Source organism: Physella acuta, unplaced genomic scaffold, assembly GCF_028476545.2.
Source record: "Physella acuta isolate Inbredline_101_S28 unplaced genomic scaffold, ASM2847654v3 ptg000148l, whole genome shotgun sequence".
Lineage (NCBI taxonomy): Eukaryota > Metazoa > Mollusca > Gastropoda > Physidae > Physella > Physella acuta.
Genome location: NW_026731667.1, coordinates 652,868 through 676,897, shown reverse-complemented (window position 1 = coordinate 676,897; position 24,030 = coordinate 652,868). Strand labels below are relative to the sequence as shown.

The window sequence follows — 24,030 nt, the reverse complement described above, 5'->3', positions numbered from 1 at the left end:
TTCAATAAGCTACACTAGACTGTCTCCTAGCTCTCTACTTCAATAAGCTACACTAGACTGTCTACTCTACTTCAATAAGCTACACTAGACTGTCTACTTCAATAAGCTACACTAGACTGTCTCCTCTACTTCAATAAGCTACACTAGACTGTCTACTTCAATAAGCTACACTAGACTGTCTACTTCAATAAGCTACACTAGACTGTCTCCTCTACTTCAATAAGCTACACTAGACTGTCTACTTCAATAAGCTACACTAGACTGTCTACTTCAATAAGCTACACTAGACTGTCTCCTCTACTTCAATAAGCTACACTAGACTGTCTACTTCAATAAGCTACACTAGACTGTCTACTTCAATAAGCTACACTAGACTGTCTCCTCTACTTCAATAAGCTACACTAGACTGTCTACTTCAATAAGCTACACTAGACTGTCTCCTCTACTTCAATAAGCTACACTAGACTGTCTCCTAGCTCTCTACTTCAATAAGCTACACTAGACTGTCTACTTCAATAAGCTACACTAGACTGTCTCCTAGCTCTCTACTTCAATAAGCTACACTAGACTGTCTCCTAGCTCTCTACTTCAATAAGCTACACTAGACTGTCACAAGGTTTCCCCTGGGGGGGGGGGGGGGGGGGGGTTCAGCTCAGGATACAATAAGCTACACTTGACTTTCATAATAAGCTGGAAATAAGTCTGAAATTTTATTTTCAAAATAGTGTACAAACCCTGGATATTTATCTCTCCATGACTACATGCATGCAAACTCTTCCCCCAATAGTGGAGTTAATCTGCTAAATTAAGAAATTAAAACCTAGGATGAAAAACCTCCACTGAATGTTGTCCCTGACCTCCACTGAATGTTGTCCCTGACCTCCACTGAATGTCCTCCATGACCTCCACTGAATGTTGTCCCTGACCTCCACTGAATGTTGTCCCTGACCTCCACTGAATGTTGTCCCTGACCTCCACTGAATGTTGTCCCTGACCTCCACTGAATGTCCTCCATGACCTCCACTGAATGTGGTCCATGACCTCCACTGAATGTTGTCCCTGACCTCCAATGAATGTTGTCCCTGACCTCCACTGAATGTCCTCCATGACCTCCACTGAATGTGGTCCATGACCTCCACTGAATGTTGTCCATGACCTCCACTGAATGTTGTCCCTGACCTCCACTGAATGTTGTCCCTGACCTCCACTGAATGTTGTCCCTGACCTCCACTGAATGTCCTCCATAACCTCCACTGAATGTTGTCCATGACCTCCACTGAATGTTGTCCCTGACCTCCACTGAATGTTGTCCCTGACCTCCACTGAATGTTGTCCCTGACCTCCACTGAATGTCCTCCATAACCTCCACTGAATGTTGTCCCTGACCTCCACTGAATGTCCTCCATGACCTCCACTGAATGTTGTCCCTGACCTCCACTGATTGACCTCCACTGAATGTTGTCCCTGACCTCCACTGAATGTCCTCCATGACCTCCACTGAATGTTGTCCCTGACCTCCACTGAATGTCCTCCATGACCTCCACTGATTGACCTCCACTGAATGTTGTCCCTGACCTCAACTGAATGTCCTCCATGACCTCCACTGAATGTTGTCCCTGACCTCCACTGAATGTTGTCCCGGTTCCATGACAAATGATCTCAGGACAAATGATCTCAGACAAAATATCTCAGACAAAATATCTCACGGACAAATGATCTCAGGACAAATGATCTCAGGACAAATGATCTCAAGGACAAATGATCTCACGGACAAAAGATACCAGGACAAAATATATCAGGACAAATGATACCACGGACAATTGATCTCAGACAAAATATCTCAGACAAAATATCTCACAGCAAAATTTTAATAGTATGTACGATGATTTTTGTTGATTTGAACTTTTTTTTATTGACTGTCAATATGGGTATGTTTATTTTTTTACGCAGAATAATTGTGAATAAAATGAATTTGTTAAACCTAACAAACCATCAAAAGATTTATTAAACTTTGTCGTAGCATTTGATTCGAAAAAGTAAAAATTATAACAAACTTACTCCTTTAGCCTGAAAGTTATAATAGATGATAACGTATAAAACAAATAAATTAATGGTAGTTATACAACATTAAGGTTCAAAACACGCGAAATATTTTTCAAAAATGTAAATGGGTCTTCAGGTTTGTAACGTAAAACTATTGTTTTTATTGCATCATCAACACAAAGATAAAGTTTACGTTTCTTTGCTGGCAGGTACATCAATATGATCACACTTCTCCAATACTACGTGATCATCTATTGTGTGAACTCTTGCTCGACATGTCCTAATTTCACATTTCCAAATCTCTTTGCCTGCTTATGGCAAACATAAATTCACCAGAAATTAATGTCCTAAAACATTTCTGCGAGGTAACGAAAGAGGCCATAACTGAGTAATCACCACTAATACTGCTTTGTTTGATGCACACTTCGACAAACTTAGCTCCGCGATGACCGCTGTTTGTTTAAATAAGCATGTGTCACCTGATCACTAAGGTGTGACCGATGCATAACTATTGACTGTTGATGCTAGTTGTATTGTCCATGGAGGGTGGAAGTCTTTCCCTTAAGGCATGTCTATGCCATCAAAGCAGGCGGCCACCTTGACACGAAGGTGTGTCTTTATTGTTATTTCATCCCCTTTGTTCTAGTTTCGTCCACCTGACGTGGTAGGATTGTCTCATGTTTGGCAAGCTCACCTACGCTGTCTATCGAAAAAAATCTTTAATCTTCGTATACTATATTTATAATACTAACTTTAAAATGTTTAGTGCAATATGACAAATGTATACGGCAAACAGTTCTTACTATTATTATATAGGCCTATAAACAATATTAAACATGGTAAACAAAACCATATGACAGTCAATAAAAAAAATCAGATCAACTAAAATCATCAATTACACTATTAAAATTTAGGTGTGAGATATTTTGTCTGAGATATTTTGTCTGAGATCAATTGTCCGTGGTATCATTTGTCCTGATATATTTTGTCCGTGAGATCATTTGTCCTTGAGATCATTTGTCCTGAGATCATTTGTCCGTGAGATATTTTGTCTGAGATATTTTGTCTGAGATCATTTGTCCTGAGATCATTTGTCCTGTCACCGTTGTCCCTGACCTCCACTGAATGTTGTCCCTGACCTCCACTGAATGTTGTTCCTGACCTCCACTGAATGTTGTCCCTGACCTCCACTGAATGTTGTCCCTGACCTCCACTGAATGTTGTCCATGACCTCCACTGAATGTTGTCCCTGACCTCCACTGATTGACCTCCACTAAATGTTGTCCCTGACCTCCACTGAATGTCCTCCATGACCTCCACTGAATGTTGTCCCTGACCTCCACTGAATGTTGTCCCTGACCTCCACTGAATGTCCTCCATGACCTCCACTGAATGTTGTTCCTGACCTCCACTGAATGTTGTCCCTGACCTCCACTGATTGACCTCCATGACCTCCACTGAATGTTGTCCATGACCTCCACTGAATGTTGTCCCTGACCTCCACTGAATGTTGTCCCTGACCTCCACTGAATGTTGTCCCTGACCTCCAATGAATGTTGTCCCTGACCTCCACTGAATGTCCTCCATGACCTCCACTGAATGTTGTCCATGACCTCCACTGAATGTTGTCCCTGACCTCCACTGATTGACCTCCACTGAATGTTGTCCCTGACCTCCACTGAATGTCCTCCATGACCTCCACTGAATGTTGTCCCTGACCTCCACTGAATGTTGTCCCTGACCTCCACTGAATGTTGTCCCTGACCTCCACTGAATGTTGTCCCTGACCTCCACTGAATGTTGTCCCTGACCTCCACTGAATGTCCTCCATGACCTCCACTGAATGTTGTCCATGACCTCCACTGAATGTTGTCCCTGACCTCCACTGATTGACCTCCATGACCTCCACTGAATGTCCTCCATGACCTCCACTGAGTGTTGTCCCTGACCTCCACTGAATGTTGTCCATGACCTCCACTGAATGTTGTCCCTGACCTCCACTGATTGACCTCCATGACCTCCACTGAATGTCCTCCATGACCTCCACTGAATGTTGTCCCTGACCTCCACTGAATGTTGTCCCTGACCTCCACTGATTGACCTCCATGACCTCCACTGAATGTCCTCCATGATCTCCACTGAATGTTGTCCCTGACCTCCACTGAATGTTGTCCCTGACCTCCACTGATTGACCTCCATGACCTCCACTGAATGTCCTCCATGACCTCCACTGAATGTTGTCCCTGACCTCCACTGAATGTTGTCCCTGACCTCCACTGATTGACCTCCATGACCTCCACTGAATGTCCTCCATGACCTCCACTGAATGTTGTCCCTGACCTCCACTGAATGTCCTCCATGACCTCCACTGAATGTTGTCCATGACCTCCACTGAATGTTGTCCCTGACCTCCACTGATTGACCTCCATGACCTCCACTGAATGTCCTCCATGACCTCCACTGAATGTTGTCCCTGACCTCCACTGAATGTCCTCCATGACCTCCAATGAATGTTGTCCCTGACCTCCACTGAATGTTGTCCCTGACCTCCACTGAATGTTGTCCCTGACCTCCACTGAATGTTGTCCCTGACCTCCACTGAATGTTGTCCCTGACCTCCACTGAATGTTGTCCCTGACCTCCACTGAATGTTGTCCCTGACCTCCACTGAATGTTGTCCCTGACCTCCACTGAATGTCCTCCATGACCTCCAATGAATGTTGTCCCTGACCTCCACTGAATGTTGTCCCTGACCTCCACTGAATGTTGTCCCTGACCTCCACTGAATGTTGTCCCTGACCTCCACTGAATGTTGTCCCTGACCTCCACTGAATGTTGTCCCTGACCTCCACTGAATGTTGTCCCTGACCTCCACTGAATGTCCTCCACAGATGAACTGCTGCTGTTCAAGCCTTGCCCCATCTCCACCATCACCAGGATGATGGCAGAGAGTGTGGCCAAGAACTTCCAGCTCCTCTGGGAGTATGTCTATGATGATGCCAGGTAAGTCAGCTCAGCACATTCTTGTACTGCCACTTAGGGAACACACAGCAGCTTTTAGAAACATTAGCCAGATCTATTTATGGAGACATTCTTGTTCTGCCACTTAGGGAACACACAGCAGCTTTTAGAAACATTAGCCAGATCTATTTATGGAGACATTCTTGTTCTGCCACTTAGGGAACACACAGCAGCTTTTAGAAACATTAGCCAGATCTATTTATGGAGACATTCTTGTTCTGCCACTTAGGGAACACACAGCAGCTTTTAGAAACATTAGCCAGATCTATTTATGGAGACATTCTTGTACTGCCACTTAGGGAACACACAGCAGCTTTTAGAAACATTAGCCAGATCTATTTATGGAGACATTCTTGTTCTGCCACTTAGGGAACACACAGCAGCTTTTAGAAACATTAGCCAGATCTATTTATGGAGACATTCTTGTTCTGCCACTTAGGGAACACACAGCAGCTTTTAGAAACATTAGCCAGATCTATTTATGGAGACATTCTTGTTCTGCCACTTAGGGAACACACAGCAGCTTTTAGAAACATTAGCCAGATCTATTTATGGAGACATTCTTGTACTGCCACTTAGGGAACACACAGCAGCTTTTAGAAACATTAGCCAGATCTATTTATGGAGACATTCTTGTACTGCCACTTAGGGAACACACAGCAGCTTTTAGAAACATTAGCCAGATCTATTTATGGAGACATTCTTGTTCTGCCACTTAGGGAACACACAGCAGCTTTTAGAAACATTAGCCAGATCTATTTATGGAGACATTCTTGTTCTGCCACTTAGGGAACACACAGCAGCTTTTAGAAACATTAGCCAGATCTATTTATGGAGACATTCTTGTACTGCCACTTAGGGAACACACAGCAGCTTTTAGAAACATTAGCCAGATCTATTTATGGAGACATTCTTGTACTGCCACTTAGGGAACACACAGCAGCTTTTAGAAACATTAGCCAGATCTATTTATGGAGACATTCTTGTTCTGCCACTTAGGGAACACACAGCAGCTTTTAGAAACATTAGCCAGATCTATTTATGGAGACATTCTTGTACTGCCACTTAGGGAACACACAGCAGCTTTTAGAAACATTAGCCAGATCTATTTATGGAGACATTCTTGTTCTGCCACTTAGGGAACACACAGCAGCTTTTAGAAACATTAGCCAGATCTATTTATGGAGACATTCTTGTTCTGCCACTTAGGGAACACACAGCAGCTTTTAGAAACATTAGCCAGATCTATTTATGGAGACATTCTTGTTCTGCCACTTAGGAAACACACAGCAGCTTTTAGAAACATTAGCCAGATCTATTTATGGAGACATTCTTGTACTGCCACTTAGGGAACACACAGCAGCTTTTAGAAACATTAGCCAGATCTATTTATGGAGACATTCTTGTACTGCCACTTAGGGAACACACAGCAGCTTTTAGAAACATTAGCCAGATCTATTTATGGAGACATTCTTGTTCTGCCACTTAGGGAACACACAGCAGCTTTTAGAAACATTAGCCAGATCTATTTATGGAGACATTCTTGTTCTGCCACTTAGGGAACACACAGCAGCTTTTAGAAACATTAGCCAGATCTATTTATGGAGACATTCTTGTACTGCCACTTAGGGAACACACAGCAGCTTTTAGAAACATTAGCCAGATCTATTTATGGAGACATTCTTGTTCTGCCACTTAGGGAACACACAGCAGCTTTTAGAAACATTAGCCAGATCTATTTATGGAGACATTCTTGTTCTGCCACTTAGGGAACACACAGCAGCTTTTAGAAACATTAGCCAGATCTATTTATGGAGACATTCTTGTTCTGCCACTTAGGGAACACACAGCAGCTTTTAGAAACATTAGCCAGATCTATTTATGGAGACATTCTTGTACTGCCACTTAGGGAACACACAGCAGCTTTTAGAAACATTAGCCAGATCTATTTATGGAGACATTCTTGTACTGCCACTTAGGGAACACACAGCAGCTTTTAGAAACATTAGCCAGATCTATTTATGGAGACATTCTTGTACTGCCACTTAGGGAACACACATCAGCTTTTAGAAACATTAGCCAGATCTATTTATGGAGACATTCTTGTACTGCCACTTAGGGAACACACACCAGCTTTTAGAAACATTAGCCAGATCTATTTATGGAGACATTCTTGTACTGCCACTTAGGGAACACACACCAGCTTTTAGAAACATTAGCCAGATCTATTTATGGAGACATTCTTGTACTGCCACTTAGGGAACACACAGCAGCTTTTAGAAACATTAGCCAGATCTATTTATGGAGATGCTTGAGTTCATTCAAAAGTTTCTATCAAAAATTGTTGGCCAAACAAGTGTTCTAAAGTGGTGACCAGAAAGAAGCGCAACGGAAAAAAGCGCAAAACAAAAAGCGCAACGGAAAAAAGCGCACACGGAAAAAAGCGCAAAGAGAAAAAAGCGCAAAAAGAAAAAAGCGCAAACAGAAAAAAAGCGCAAACGGAAAAAAGCGCAAACAGAAAAAAGTGCACACAGAAAAAAGTGCACACAGAAAAAAGCGCAAACAGAAAAATGCGCAACCAGAAAAAACAACGAAAAATAAGCAAAAGAGAAATTTAGCACTAATACCTATATCGACTAGATGACACATTTATACATGACTCTTAGGGCTGCTGTGAGAGTGTCGTGTTTGATCACGTGATCTACTACCATTTAAAGCGTACCACTACCATGTGCATTCCCCTCACCACGATACAGGCGATAATCGCTTTACACAATGCCTATTATTTTCTTGGTCAATAATTATTCAACTACTATTCTCTTATAAACAAACATAAAACTATCCTTGATATCGACATTACACGAAGTATCTCTCACATTCTCCCTAGTCCGAACTACCTAGCTTGCATACCATAACAACCCGTTCCTATGGCAAAACTTCACACTCTTTCATCCCCGTCATCAAACATGCATTCGTCATATCTCTCGCAACAACATTCATTCGCACCAAAAATTATGTATTTAATATTATTCCACATCATGACACACCTACCTACCTACTACCTACCTACCTAACTACCTACCTACCCACCTACACACTTACCCACCTACCCGCCTACCCACTTACCCACCAAAAAAGTATCGGTGAAGTTCGTTAGTTTCGTAAACTGTACTAGACATCTTTTTTTTAAAATGAAAATTCATTGACATATGTTACATATGTTACATTTTGCAACAATCTTAATTAGTTTGTTGGGCTTGTATGAAAACTCACTTCTAACTAACTCAATTACATGCTATTTATTTTAACATTACACGGTAAGCGTCACCCAACTGTTGTGATGTGAGGTGAGGACAGGTTCGACAATAAACCAACACGAAAGTACGAAAGAGACATAGACTGCCTATTAGAGAATGGACCCCTTAACTTTCCTAACCCTACCTTTTATTATACCCTACCTAACCTCTAAATTTCCTGCGCTATATGTCACTTCCCTCCCAATCATTCCTATTCTACAGAATTGTGTGTACTATCTCAATATAACTAAAATAGACTATTGTTTGAAGGGTAATGAAAACATGTAAACATACACTTTTACTAGTGTCCGCTAGCAAAATGGAAATTTGCATAATCTATATCATCTACACAAACACCCAACCACCTACCTAACTACCCACCCACACATCTACCCACATACCCACCTAACAACCGACACACCCACTTACCCACCAACCCATATATATATATATATATATATATATATATATATATATATATATATATATATATATATATATATATATATATATATATGTTATAACTATGTGTATGTGTCCCGCAACTGTGAAGTGAGAGGGTCAACACTACCATTATATTCTGTCTAGCCATTCAGTAGTTCATCCCAAAGCACGACGACATCAAGGTATACAAATGATTCGACAGGATGACATTAATTTGACTATTTATTCCATTACAAAGGACGACTTGAACGAACAATACTAAGACTGGACTACATTATGACATCACTCTAACACATCAAGAATAAGTGTTCTTTTTAACTTCTTTCCCTGACAACTACGAACATACACTAAAACGTCACATTCTTGCGAACCGCGTAACTATTCAATTCGTCATTAACTCTCGCACTGATATTCGTTCACACCAATCCTCCTTGTTTAAACATACATCAAAACAATATATATATATATATATATATATATATATATATATATATGAGGTAATTAGGTAGGTGGGTAGGCATGCAGGCAGCAGGCAGGTAGGTAGGCAGGTAGGTAGGTAGGTAGGCAGGCAGGCAGGGAGGGAGGTAGGTAGGTAGGTGCGTCTTAATGAAATAATAGTAAATAAATCATTGTTATGATGTGTGTTTTATCAGGTATTTTGGTGCGAATGAATGTTGTTGCGAGAAATATGACGAATGCATGTTTGATGACGCGTATGAAAGAGAGTGAAGTTTTGCCATAGGAATGGGTTGTTATGGTATGCAAGCTAGGTAGTTCGGACTAGGGAGAATGTGAGAGATACTTCGTGTAATATCGATATCAAGGATAGTTTTATGTTTATTTATAAGAGAATAGTAGTTGAATAAATATGGACCAAGAAAATAATAGGCATTGTGTAAAGCGATTATCGCCTGTATCGTGGTGAGGGGAATGCACATGGTAGTGGTACGCTTTAAATGGTAGTAGATCACGTGATCAAACACGACACTCTCACAGCAGCCCTAAGAGTCATGTATAAATGTGTCATCTAGTCGATATAGGTATTAGTGCTAAATTTCTCTTTTGCACATTTTTCATTGTTTTTTCTGGTTGCGCATTTTTCTGTTTGCGCTTTTTTCTGTGTGCGCCTTTTTCCATTTTCGCTTTTTTCTGTGTGCGCTTTTTTCTGTTTGTGCTTTTTACCGTTTGCGCTATTTTCTGTGAGCGCTTTTTTCTGTTTGTGCTTTTTTTCCGTTTGCGCTTTTTCCTGTGTGTGCTTTTTAGCGTAATTTCCATTCTGGAGAATTGCGTTTATTAACCCGTCATTTCTGGATGTATGAATGAATGAATGGATGGATGGATGGATGTGTGTCCGCAGCTTTAAGTCATATCTCCTCCTCAACGAAGCAATATCGAGGACTAGTTCCAAAAGCAATTATGTTAAGCAAGTTACGAGGATGAACAAAGGCCATAAAAATTCCGGGTTTCTTTCATGGATTGCCCGGAAAAGCCAAAAAAACTCGAAAAAATGCAGTTTTTGGCCCATATCTCGGCAACCAGACCACTTAGCGACTTGAAACATGTACCAATCGATTCCTGCCATAATTTGGAACAATATTGCCGAAGAAAGTTTTCAAAAATATCCTTTCGTTCGGTCACAAAAAATTTTTTGAATTAATTAAAATTTGAACCGCATTAGTAGGCATTTTTATCCAACCACACCACACGCGTCATCACGTTCAATAGCTGCGCCATCACGTTCAATGGCTGCGACATCACGTTTGGTAGCTAGGCGCGCAATGGTTTTTAGTCATGTAACTCTATTGTAAATAAAACATGTAAAATACTGGAAAAAAAAATTAATAAAAAACGTTTTAATAACTAACCAATGGTTTTACTAACCCTGCTCTTGATTTACGCTACGACAGAGCTATTTTTATATAACATAAGGAAATTGCGCTTAAATGTCACTAGACTTTTTAATTAACTTGTTTCTTTTTGCGCTTTTTTCCGTGTGCGCTTTTTTCCGTTGCGCTTCTTTCTGGGAACCGTTCTAAAGTACAGAACATTTTGATCCAAAAATCTGTGAGTTGTCCTGAGTATCTGTGTGGGCATGGAGTACAAGGAAGAAAGATAACTGTGTGGTACTTTGTTTTTATTTTCAGTGGATGTTTCTCAGAAGGAATGAGAGAGATGATCAAGAAGTTTGCCAGAGATGTTTACTCTGTGAGTAGCAGGTTTTTAAGCTAGTCAGAGATATTTACTCTGTGAGTAGCAGGTTTTTAAGCTAGTCAGAGATGTTTACTCTGTGAGTAGCAGGTTTTTAAGCTAGTCAGAGATATTTACTCTGTGAGTAGCAGGTTTTTAAGCTAGTCAGAGATATTTACTCTGTGAGTAGCAGGTTTTTAAGCTAGTCAGAGATATTTACTCTGTGAGTAGCAGGTTTTTAAGTTAGTCAGAGATGTTTACTCTGTGAGTAGCATGTTTTAAGTTAGTCAGAGATGTTTACTCTGTGAGTAGCAGGTTTTCAAGCTACAGCTGTCTAGAAAAGAACCTGGTGATCAGAACCCTTGACCAACAGAATGGGGCAGTGTGATTGGATGGTAAAGTCTTGAGTTCAAATCCCAAACTTGAATCTGTAGGACTAACATGAGGACACCCATGTTAGGGGAATTAAAAGTGGCTGGGCATGGTGTTGACCACACTATCCCTTCATTTACAGAGGTCATAGAAACTACTGAATTTCATCTTCCCCATAATCTGCTATAAGAACGTGTACTGTGCACTCTTGTTGAAAGCTTCCTGTTAAATCCAGTCTCTGTTGTTGACCATAAGTTTCATGGTGACAAAAGAAGTCAAAATTTAGTGGATTCTAAACCTATGATCTAGGTGGTCAGTGACTGGTTTCATTCATGGAAAGCCATGATCTAGATGGTCAGTGACTGGTTTCATTCATGGAAAGCCATGATCTAGGTGGTCAGTGACTGGTTTCATTCATGGAAAGCCATGACCTAGGTGGTCAGTGAGTAGTTTCATTCATGGAAAGCCATGATCTAGATGGTCAGTGACTGGTTTCATTCATGGAAAGCCATGACCTAGGTGGTCAGTGAGTAGTTTCATTCATGGAAAGCCATGATCTAGATGGTCAGTGAGTAGTTTCATTCATGGAAAGCCATGATCTAGGTGGTCAGTGACTGGTTTCATTCATGGAAAGCCATGACCTAGGTGGTCAGTGAGTAGTTTCATTCATGGAAAGCCATGACCTAGGTGGTCAGTGACTGGTTTCATTCATGGAAAGCCATGATCTAGATGGTCAGTGAGTAGTTTCATTCATGGAAAGCCATGATCTAGGTGGTCAGTGACTGGTTTCATTCATGGAAAGCCATGATCTAGATGGTCAGTGAGTAGTTTCATTCATGGAAAGCCATGATCTAGGTGGTCAGTGACAGGTTTCATTCATGGAAAGCCATGATCTAGATGGTCAGTGACTGGTTTCATTCATGGAAAGCCATGATCTAGATGGTAAGTGAGTAGTTTCATTCATGGAAAGCCATGACCTAGGTGGTCAGTGAGTAGTTTCATTCATGGAAAGCCATGATCTAGGTGGTCAGTGACTGGTTTCATTCATGGAAAGCCATGATCTAGATGGTCAGTGAGTAGTTTCATTCATGGAAAGCCATGATCTAGGTGGTCAGTGACTGGTTTCATTCATGGAAAGCCATGATCTAGGTGGTCAGTGACTGGTTTCATTCATGGAAAGCCATGATCTAGGTGGTCAGTGACTGGTTTCATTCATGGAAAGCCATGACCTAGGTGGTCAGTGACTGGTTTCATTCATGGAAAGCCATGATCTAGGTGGTCAGTGACTGGTTTCATTCATGGAAAGCCATGATCTAGGTGGTCAGTGAGTAGTTTCATTCATGGAAAGCCATGATCTAGGTGGTCAGTGAGTAGTTTCATTCATGGAAAGCCATGACCTAGGTGGTCAGTGACTGGTTTCATTCATGGAAAGCCATGATCTAGATGGTCAGTGAGTAGTTTCATTCATGGAAAGCCATGATCTAGGTGGTCAGTGGCTAGTTTCATTCATGGAAAGCCATGATCTAGATGGTCAGTGAGTAGTTTCATTCATGGAAAGCCATGACCTAGATGGTCAGTGAGTAGTTTCATTCATGGAAAGCCATGATCTAGGTGGTCAGTGACTGGTTTCATTCATGGAAAGCCATGATCTAGGTGGTCAGTGAGTAGTTTCATTCATGGAAAGCCATGATCTAGGTGGTCAGTGACTGGTTTCATTCATGGAAAGCCATGATCTAGGTGGTCAGTGAGTAGTTTCATTCATGGAAAGCCATGATCTAGGTGGTCAGTGAGTAGTTTCATTCATGGAAAGCCATGACCTAGGTGGTCAGTGAGTAGTTTCATTCATGGAAAGCCATGATCTAGGTGGTCAGTGAGTAGTTTCATTCATGGAAAGCCATGACCTAGGTGGTCAGTGAGTAGTTTCATTCATGGAAAGCCATGATCTAGGTAGTCAGTGAGTAGTTTCATTCATGGAAAGCCATGACCTAGGTGGTCAGTGAGTAGTTTCATTCATGGAAAGCCATGATCTAGGTAGTCAGTGAGTAGTTTCATTCATGGAAAGCCATGATCTAGATGGTAAGTGACTAGTTTCATTCATAGTTTTCACCACAAGAAGACATAGAGCAGGCACAGACAACACCTTAGATCATAAGATATATACAGGGGATCAAGTGTGGTGGAGGTCAAAGGTTACATCCTAGAAACATGTTACTTGACAAAACAATAGATGACGGCACCCATGTGTTTACCAAATGTCCCCCCTCTCCCACCTTTCCTCTCCAGTTTGGCCTCGGTGTTGACCCTGATGATGAAAACCCCAGAGTTCCAGTAATGGCCTGGAATACTTGTGCCTTTACTATCCTAGCCACAGGTGAGTGGGGCTTTAGCACAGGTGAGTGGGGCTTTAGCAACAGGTGAGTGGGGCTTTAGCAACAGGTGAGTGGGGCTTTAGCAACAGGTGGGTGGGGCTTTAGCAACAGGTGGGTGGGGCTTTAGCAACAGGTGAGTGGGACTTTAGCAACAGGTGAGTGGGGCTTTAGCACAGGTGAGTGGGGCTTTAACACTGGTGAATGGGGCTTTAGCACAGGTGAGTGGGGCTTTAGCAACAGGTGAGTGGGGCTTTAGCACAGGTGAGTGGGGCTTTAGCAACAGGTGAGTGGGGCTTTAGCAACAGGTGAGTGGGGCTTTAGCAACAGGTGAGTGGGGCTTTAGCAACAGGTGAGTGGGGCTTTAGCAACAGGTGAGTGGGGCTTTAGCAACAGGTGAGTGGGGCTTTAGCAACAGGTGAGTGGGGCTTTAGCAACAGGTGAGTAGGACTTTAGCAACAGGTGGGTGGGGCTTTAGCAACAGGTGAGTGGGGCTTTAGCACAGGTGAGTGGGGCTTTAGCACAGGTGAGTGGGGCTTTAACACAGGTGAGTGGGGCTTTAGCACAGGTGAGTGGGGCTTTAGCACAGGTGAGTGGGGCTTTAGCACAGGTGAGTGGGACTTTAGCAACTGGTGAGTGGGGCTATAGCAACTGGTGAGTGGGACTTTAGCAACTGGTGAGTGGGGCTTTAGCAACTGGTGAGTGGGGCTAGCTTGTTGGGCTGTGTTTGATGTGTGTAGAAGATTGAGCCTGATGATGTGTGTAGAAGATTGAGCCTGATGATGTGTGTAGAAGATTGAGCCTGATGATGTGTGTAGAAGATTGAGCCTGATGATGTGTGTAGAAGATTGAGCCTGATGATGTGTGTAGAAGATTGAGCCTGATGATGTGTGTAGAAGATTGAGCCTGATGATGTGTGTAGAAGATTGAGCCTGATGATGTGTGTAGAAGATAGAGCCTGATGATGTGTGTAGAAGATTGAGCCTGATGATGTGTGTAGAGCCTGATGATGTGTGTAGAAGATTGAGCCTGATGATGTGTGTAGAAGATTGAGCCTGATGATGTGTGTAGAAGATTGAGCCTGATGATGTGAGTAGAAGATTGAGCCTGATAATGTGTGTAGAAGATTGAGCCTGATGATGTGTGTAGAAGATTGAGCCTGATAATGTGTGTAGAAGATTGAGCCTGATGATTTGTGTAGAAGATTGAGCCTGATGATGTGTGTAGAAGATTGAGCCTGATGATGTGTGTAGAAGATTGAGCCTGATGATGTGTGTAGAAGATTGAGCCTGATGATGTGTGTAGAAGATTGAGCCTGATGATGTGTGTAGAAGATTGAGCCTGATGATGTGTGTAGAAGATTGAGCCTGATGATGTGTGTAGAAGATTGAGCCTGATGATGTGTGTAGAAGATTGAGCCTGATGATGTGTGTAGAAGATTGAGCCTGATGATGTGTGTAGAAGATAGAGCCTGATGATGTGTGTAGAAGATTGAGCCTGATGATGTGTGTAGAGCCTGATGATGTGTGTAGAAGATTGAGCCTGATGATGTGTGTAGAAGATTGAGCCTGATGATGTGTGTAGAAGATTGAGCCTGATGATGTGAGTAGAAGATTGAGCCTGATAATGTGTGTAGAAGATTGAGCCTGATGATGTGTGTAGAAGATTGAGCCTGATAATGTGTGTAGAAGATTGAGCCTGATGATTTGTGTAGAAGATTGAGCCTGATGATGTGTGTAGAAGATTGAGCCTGATGATGTGTGTAGAAGATTGAGCCTGATGATGTGTGTAGAAGATTGAGCCTGATGATGTGTGTAGAAGATTGAGCCTGATGATGTGTGTAGAAGATTGAGCCTGATGATGTGTGTAGAAGATTGAGCCTGATGATGTGTGTAGAAGATTGAGCCTGATGATGTGTGTAGAAGATTGAGCCTGATGATGTGTGTAGAAGATTGAGCCTGATGATGTATTACAGAACAAGAGCTAGAGAGAGAGAACCTGGCAGTTTTTGAATCAACAACAGAAAGACAGTCTGCCCTGCTGGGTGCACTCGTACGTTTTGCAGCTGTCACTAGTCAAGTCATGAATCCTGACACCATCAAACAGCACTGTATCAGATTGTTGTCAGGTAGGCAGGGTGTAAGGGTACTTATAGGTGTGTCACTATACTTTGTTAGCAAGGTGTTAGGTTACTTATGTGTGTCACTATACTTTGTAAGCAAGGTGTAAGGGTACTTATGTGTGTGTCACTATACTTTGTAAGCAAGGTGTAAGGGTACTTAGAGGTGTGTCACTATACTTTGTTAGCCAGGTGTTAGGTTACTTATGTGTGTCACTATACTTTGTAAGCAAGGTGTAAGGGTACTTATGTGTGTGTCACTGTTGTATGTAAGCAAGGTGTAAGGGTACTTAGAGGTGTGTCACTATACTTTGTTAGCCAGGTGTTAGGTTACTTATGTGTGTCACTATACTTTGTAAGCAAGGTGTAAGGGTACTTATGTATGTGTCACTGTTGTATGTAAGAAAAGTGTGAGGGTACTTATGTGTGTGTCACTGTTGTATGTAAGAAAAGTGTGAGGGTACTTATGTGTGTTACTGTTGTATGTAAGCAATGTGTAAGGGTACTTATGTATGTGTGTCAGTCTACTAAGTAAGCATGGTGTAAGGGTACTTATGTGTGTGTCACTGTTGTATGTAAGCATGGTGTAAGTGTACTTATGTGTGTCACTTGTATGTAAGCAATGTGTAAGGGTACTTATATGTGTGTGTCACTTGTATGTAAGCAAGGTGTAAGGGTACATGTGTGTTTCACTGTTGTATGTAAGCAAGGCATAAGGGTACTGTCCTTTAGAATGACAGCAACTCAGTTTAATTTATTGCTGTCATAAGAATGTAGATAAACAAGCTCCCCAATCCTGGTCTAGAACACAGATAAGGCTGCCATAAAAAGAAAGGTAGACAACCCTAAACCATCCAACCAGTCAGCCTCATGCTCCCTGCCATAAATTCCTCTCTTAACCTTCAGCTTGGCTTCACACTCATAAATACATCTGTCAGAAGTCAACTCAGTATGACTGATATAGGGGGGGGGGTGTCAGTGATTCTTGTGTACATTTTAAACCATTGGTTTCTGTATTTGAGAAGTGTGTGTTGTTAAAGATATGGAACATTAGATGTGTTCTGATGAACCAGTTGACCTAGTACACACCTGAGTTGCTAAAGTTGTACACCTTACATTAAATGTGCTATGTGTAACCTGCTGACCTCGTACACACCAAAATGTTAATGTCTGGTGGTACTGAAAGGGTTAATGTCTGGTGATGCTGAAAGGGTTAATGTCTGGTGGAGCTGAAAGGGTTAATATTTCTCCAGCTCTGATCCCTGCTGAAGCAGAGAAGCGGAACAAGACAACAGTGTGTTTGCTGGACCTGGACATGTTTCACTACCTGGTCATATTGACCATGACCTTGCCAGCCCTGCATGCTGAGCAGCAGAGATCTCACATCTCATCCTTGCCAACAGGAGGCCTCAATGACCAGCACGCACTGCAGCTGGTCTTTACTGCCCACCTCGTACACATATTGCTCACATATGACGCTCCTATTGAAGGTGGGTTGTATGCATATTGCACATCCAACCTGTATGTTAACCTTGTCCAACCTACCTGCCAAAACTAGTCCAACCGACCTGTCTGACCTACACATAAAATCTGTCTAACCTTTATATTAAACCTGTACAACCTAAATGTTAAACCTGTACAACCTAAATGTTAAACCTGTACAACCTACATGTTAAGCCTGTACAACATACATGTTTTGTTAAACCTGTACAACCTACATGTTAAACCTGTACAAACTACATGTTAAACCTGTGCAACCTATGTTAAACCTGTACAACCTACATTTTAAACCTGTACAACCTACATGTTAAACCTGTGCAACCTATGTTAAACCTGTACAACCTACATTTTAAACCTGTACAACCTACATTTTAAACCTGTACAACCGACATGTTAAACCTGTACAACCTACATGTTAAACCTGCTGACTACAATTTTTGCCAGAAGAAAGGGATGAGCACAACTCCACAACAGAAAGCCTGGAGTTGTTAGATATTTATAAAACCTTGCGGCATCATGCAAAGTAAGTTTCTTTTTTTTTTTTTAGTTTTATTTCAGTTTAAGTCTGTTATAATTTTTTTTCTTCCCCTGTATTTGAATGTGTTTATATATTGCCATTTTTCTCCTCCCCCCCCCCCCCCCCCCCCTGATGTAACAGTGTGGTAGACTCAGCTGTCCCCAATTCTACTGCACTGCTGCAGCACCTGAGGGTGGCAGCCCTGCCCTTCCTAAGGTGCAGCGCCATCTTGTATCATCATCTCACTGGTGTTGCTGCTCCTCCTGGCTTAGGCAGTAAGTAGGCCTTAACCCTTCACCATCTGGGCAGATTAACTCTTTTATTTCCTTTTTCAACCAGGACAATTTTGTTTTCATATTATTTTGAAAATATTTTAAAATATCCTCACTTGTTAAAAACATACAACAAGAAACATTATACTGGAAAAGTTATCTAATTCATTACGTTTAAAGTTAAATAGCTTCATAATTTACTAATAACTATTTAAAAGAAGATTAGCTAACTTGACACAGCCAAATACAGCTAGATTATTGTTTATACCTACAATGATTTGTTGTAGGTAAATCTCCCAATGAGTTCTCTCACCTGTGTCATTACCTGGCTCTGCCAGCCCATCTGCCTGATCTTTTCACAAAACAAGGAAGTACCACAAGTCAGTTAATTCAAAGGTAAACTATTTGATAGACATTGTACCACCAGTCAGTTAATTCAAAGGTAAACCATTTGATAGACATTGTACCACAAGTCAGTTAATTCAAAGGTAAACCATTTGATAGACATTGTACCACCAGTCAGTTAATTCAAAGGTAAACCATTTGATAGACATTGTACCACCAGTCAGTTAATTCAAAGGTAAACCATTTGATAGACATTGTACCACCAGTCAGTTAATTCAAAGGTAAACCATTTGATATACATTGTACCACCAGTCAGTTAATTCAAAGGTAAACCATTTGATATACATTGTACCACCAGTCAGTTAATTCAAAGGTAAACTATTTGATATACATTGTACCACCAGTCAGTTAATTCAAAGGTAAACCATTTGATAGACATTGTACCACCAGTCAGTTAATTCAAAGGTAAACTATTTGATATACATTGTACCACCAGTCAGTTAATTCAAAGGTAAACTATTTGATAGACATTGTACCACCAGTCAGTTAATTCAAAGGTAAACCATTTGATATAGAATGACTTTGTACCCAACACAGGGGAACACCATGAGAGTAGATTCAGGACACTTTTCTGTTATCATCCCCAGGCTTGGGTCAGGGATAAGATGCCCCCTCCCCCCCCAGGCTTGGGTCAGGAATAAGATGCCCCCCTTAGGCTTGGGTCAGGGATAAGATCCCCCCCACCCCTCCAGATGCCCCTCCCAACCAAAAGCAAAGATTGATCTCTTCCTCAGCTGGTGTTGCAGTCGTAGTGTGAGAGAGAGGTTGTCAGCAAGCAGCCAAGCCATTGTCCACTATCCCTTGAAGCTGAACCAGCTGATAGAGCTGCCACATGATTACAGTCTGCTCATCAACCAGGCTTCCACTTTTACGTGAGTTCTCATGGCAGCCACGCTGTCAGATAGCGTAGATGGCTGTCAGATGTCAGATAGCGTAGATGGCTGTCAGATAGCGTAGATGGCTGTCAGATGTCAGATAGTGTAGATGGCTGTCAGATGTCAGATAGCGTAGATGGCTGTCAGATGTCAGATAGCGTAGATGGCTGTCAGATAGCGTAGATGGCTGTCAGATGTCAGATAGTGTAGATGGCTGTCAGATGTCAGATAGCGTAGATGGCTGTCAGATAGCGTAGATGGCTGTCAGCTGGCTGTCAGATGTCAGATAGCGTAGATGGCTGTCAGATAGCGTAGATGGCTGTCAGATGTCAGATAGCGTAGATGGCTGTCAGATAGTGTAGATGGCTGTCAGATGTCAGATAGCGTAGCTGGCTGTCAGCTGGCTGTGACAGAGTGAACTAGCCCATGTTTGTATATCCCCAGCTGCCCCAAGTCTGATGGGGATGACAGTCGTGCTCCAACACGGTGCCTGGTGTGTGGGACCATGCTGTGCTCACAGAGTTATTGTTGTCAGTCAGAGCTGGAGGGCACTCAGGTGGGCGCTGCCACAGAACACGCATTTTACTGTGGGGCCAACAGCGGCATCTTTCTAAGGTAATCCATGACAATCTGGACACTGTTCTAAGGTAATCTATGACAATCTTGACACTGTTCTAAGGTAATCTATGACAATCTGGACACTGTTCTAAGGTAATCTATGACAATCTGGACACTGTTCTAAGGTAATCTATGACAATCTTGACACTGTTCTAAGGTAACCTATGACAATCTTCACACTGTTCTAAGGTAATCTATGACAATCTTGACACTGTTCTAAGGTAATCCATGACAATCTTGACACTGTTCTAAGGTAATCCATGACAATCTTGACACTGTTCTAAGGTAATCCATGACAATCTTGACACCGTTCTAAGGTAATCTATGACAATCTTGACACTGTTAATCTAAGGTAATCTATGACAATCTGGACACTGTTCTAAGGTAATCTATGACAATCTTGACACTGTTCTAAGGTGATCTATGACAATCTGGACACTGTTCTAAGGTAATCTATGACAATATTGACACTGTTCTAAGGTAATCTATGACAATCTTGACACTGTTCTAAGGTAATCTATGACAATCTTGACACTGTTCTAAGGTAATCCATGACAATCTTGACACTGTTCTAAGGTAATCCATGACAATCTTGACACTGTTCTAAGGTAATCCATGACAATCTTGACACTGTTCTAAGGTAATCCATGACAATCTTGACACTGTTCTAAGGTAAATTGGCTCCTAACTTATAGACCCACCACCACATTTCCTTATTGGCTACCCTAGCCCACAACAGTATGGCTCCTGACAAAAGAGATTCTGGCAAAATGATCTCCCAACAGTAAAGAGTCAATTTACAAAGTGATAACTTAAATCTACCCAAGCCTAATAAATAAATGATGCAAAACCAATGGCACTATTTAGTTGGCAACTGAAGCCTTCTTTTTTATGGGAGAAATATTGATAAGACCAATATTAATTGTAGGAATTTTTGTTGCATGCCCTTTTGACAGGGTTAATGTGTCCATTTTGTCACTAGCTGTTGCAGCTGACCACTGACTGAATATTGATGTTTATGTTATTGTGCTGACTGACCATGACACATGACTGACTGACCATGACACATGACTGACTGACCATGACACTTGACTGACTGACCATGACACTTGACTGACTGACCATGACACATGACTGACTGACCATGACACATGACTGACTGACCATGACACATGACTGACTGACCATGACACTTGACTGACTGACCATGACACATGATTGCCTGACCATGACACCTGACTGACCATGACACTTGACTGACTGACCATGACACCTGACTGACTGACATTTGTGACATGAAACTGACATTAACCTGCTGTTTGACCAGGGTGCGGGAGTGCCAGATCCTCTTGTTGTCCAACAAAATCCGAGGCTGTTTCCTGCCGGCACCGTATTTGGACATGTATGGTGAAACAGATCAACTTTTAAGGTGGGTAGGTGGACATGTATGGTGAAACAGATCAACTATTAAGGTGGGTAGGTGGGCATGTATGGTGAAACAGATCAACTTTTAAGGTGGGTAGGTGGACATGTATGGTGAAACAGATCAACTTTTAAGGTGGGTAGGTGGACATGTATGGTGAAACAGATCAACTATTAAGGTGGGTAGGTGGGCATGTATGGTGAAACAGATCAACTTTTAAGGTGGGTAGGTGGGCATGTATGGTGAAACAGATCAACTTTTAAGGTGGGTAGGTGGGCATGTATAGTGAAACAGATCAACTATTAAGGTGGGTAGGTGGGCATGTATGGTGAAACAGATCAACTTTTAAGGTGGGTAGGTGGGCATGTATGGTGAAACAGATCAACTATTAAGGTGGGTAGGTGGGCATGTATGGTGAAACTGATCAACTTTTAAGGTGGGTAGGTGGGCATGTATGGTGAAACAGATCAACTTTTAAGGTGGGTAGGTGGGCATGTATGGTGAAACAGATCAACTTTTAAGGTGGGTAGGTGGGCATGTATAGTGAAACAGATCAACTTTTAAGGTGGGTAGGTGGACATGTATGGTGAAACAGATCAACTATTAAGGTGGGTAGGTGGGCATGTATGGTGAAACAGATCAACTATTAAGGTGGGTAGGTGGGCATGTATGGTGAAACTGATCAACTTTTAAGGTGGGTAGGTGGGCATGTATGGTGAAACAGATCAACTTTTAAGGTGGGTAGGTGGACATGTATGGTGAAACAGATCAACTTTTAAGGTGGGCAGGTGGACATGTATGGTGAAACAGATCAACTTTTAAGGTGGGTAGGTGGGCATGTATGGTGAAACAGATCAACTTTTATGGTGGGCAGGTGGACATTATGATGAAACATCAACTACAGCTAAGAGTTATTGTCTTGTGTGGATGAATAGGCTGATTGTCCCAGAGCTTTGTCCTAGCAGGTAGCCTATAGCTTGACAATACAAGACAAACAGAATTTAAGGAACGTAGAGACATTCATGCTAGTCAGGTTTGGGCTATAGAAAGCAATAAGGTGCTTTAGTGCTGTTGCATTGGTGGATACCAAATGTACTAAGTCATAAGTTGAACCATGAGGGATTTCAGACACACCCAACCTATGTAGAACACTGTCTAATTAGATTATTTTATTGCTTAATGAATAGGCTGATATCATTGTTTAATTAATTAGCTGATTTTGTTGTCTAATTAATTAGCTGATTTCATTGTTCCATGAAGCTGAAATGAGACGATTAAATACAATCCATTCTTTGCTTTTCTAGGAGAGGTAACCCACTGACTCTGAGTTTAGAAAACTTCCAGAATATTCAGAAGATCTGGTACCAACACAGTATTCCACAAACTATCTCTCGTAGCCTCAATGGGGAGTCTGCCAGCACGTTTATGATTGAGTGGCACAACTTGTAGAGTCACCACTGGTGACAGGCAACAGGTTGTGGCAGTGTCACCACCTGTTGGCCAGCCATGTCACCACTGGCAGTTAGCCAACAGGTTGTGCTAGTGTCACCACCTGTTGGCCAGCTGGATTGTCCTGGTGATACATCGGATATGAGAGGTGTGGATGGGTGTCAGTTGTGTGTGGGTGTGACCAGTGGATACAAGTTGGATTAGACTAACCTTCTCTGATATTGAGATTATGCAGTGGAAGTTTCCAGAAAAAACTTTGTGTACAGAGGAATGTTGCAATTTTTTTTACCCTAAGTAGAATTGTGCATATTTCCTACTCTCTTTAAAGTGGATTATTGCATTTTTTTAGCCCAGTTTATTTGTTATTTACCTACTCAGTATATAGTAGAAAATGGGCAATTTAATTATATATATATAAAGGTTACCGCCAGCCAGTGCCAGGTGTGTACAGTCTGTCAGTGCCAGGTGTGTTCAGCCTGTCAGTGCCAGGTGTGTTCAGCCTGTCAGTGTCAGGTGTGTACAGCCTGTCAGTGTCAGGTGTGTACAGCCTGTCAGTGTCAGACACATGTACGCCTGTCAGTGCCAGATGTGTACAGCCTGTCAGTGTCAGATGTGTACAGCCTGTCAGTGTCAGACACATGTACACCTGTCAGTGTCAGGTGTGTACAAACACATGTACACCTGTCACTGATGAGAAATTGTATTGATCAGACCCAACAAGGCAATGTGTCTATGTGAGGACAGCAGCCTTCCCATCTCTATGTAACCTTCTGCTCCTTCTATAGCATTGCTTTCTCTTTCCCACAAGTTTGGCAGATCCCTTGGTCAACAAATGGAGCTCTCTAGCAAATTTTACACCACATTTCTATGTTCACCCCCCAGTCCCCCTAGGTTTGTGTTAACTTACTATGCACATATGGAATAAAACTGGCAGAGAGACAGAACAAATGGGGACACAATTAGTTGTTTGAACTTTTTTCTTGTCTATGTTGTGTTCTCGTCCCAAAAATTGTATCCATTTGGTCCATCACTGGATGGCCTCAACCAGCCACACAATTTGGGCCATAGGGCCATCACTGGATGGCCACATAATTAGGGCCATCACTGGATGGCCTAAATCAGC

At 42.0% G+C, this 24,030-nt stretch overlaps 1 protein-coding gene across 8 annotated transcripts in view; it reads left to right on the top strand.

Moving 5' to 3' along the window:
• Positions 1-23,867, top strand: part of LOC131935566 (E3 ubiquitin-protein ligase UBR2) — a 74,826-nt gene extending 50,959 nt beyond the window's left edge. For 4 of the 8 annotated variants that reach the window (XM_059292037.1, XM_059292040.1, XM_059292039.1 and 1 more), the window contains 12 exons: positions 4,935-5,046; positions 10,949-11,009; positions 13,647-13,734; positions 15,705-15,857; positions 17,102-17,338; positions 17,793-17,871; positions 18,007-18,140; positions 18,425-18,533; positions 19,277-19,414; positions 19,862-20,032; positions 21,363-21,464; positions 22,763-23,867. In XM_059292037.1, coding sequence (XP_059148020.1) covers positions 4,935-5,046; positions 10,949-11,009; positions 13,647-13,734; positions 15,705-15,857; positions 17,102-17,338; positions 17,793-17,871; positions 18,007-18,140; positions 18,425-18,533; positions 19,277-19,414; positions 19,862-20,032; positions 21,363-21,464; positions 22,763-22,907 — 1,529 coding nt within the window. In that variant the 3' untranslated portion in view covers positions 22,908-23,867. The remainder of the gene's footprint in view (positions 1-4,934; positions 5,047-10,948; positions 11,010-13,646; positions 13,735-15,704; positions 15,858-17,101; positions 17,339-17,792; positions 17,872-18,006; positions 18,141-18,424; positions 18,534-19,276; positions 19,415-19,861; positions 20,033-21,362; positions 21,465-22,762) is intronic. The other 4 variants (XM_059292041.1, XM_059292038.1, XR_009385951.1 and 1 more) reach the window with 3 other exon arrangements.
• The last annotated feature ends 163 nt before the right edge of the window (positions 23,868-24,030 follow it).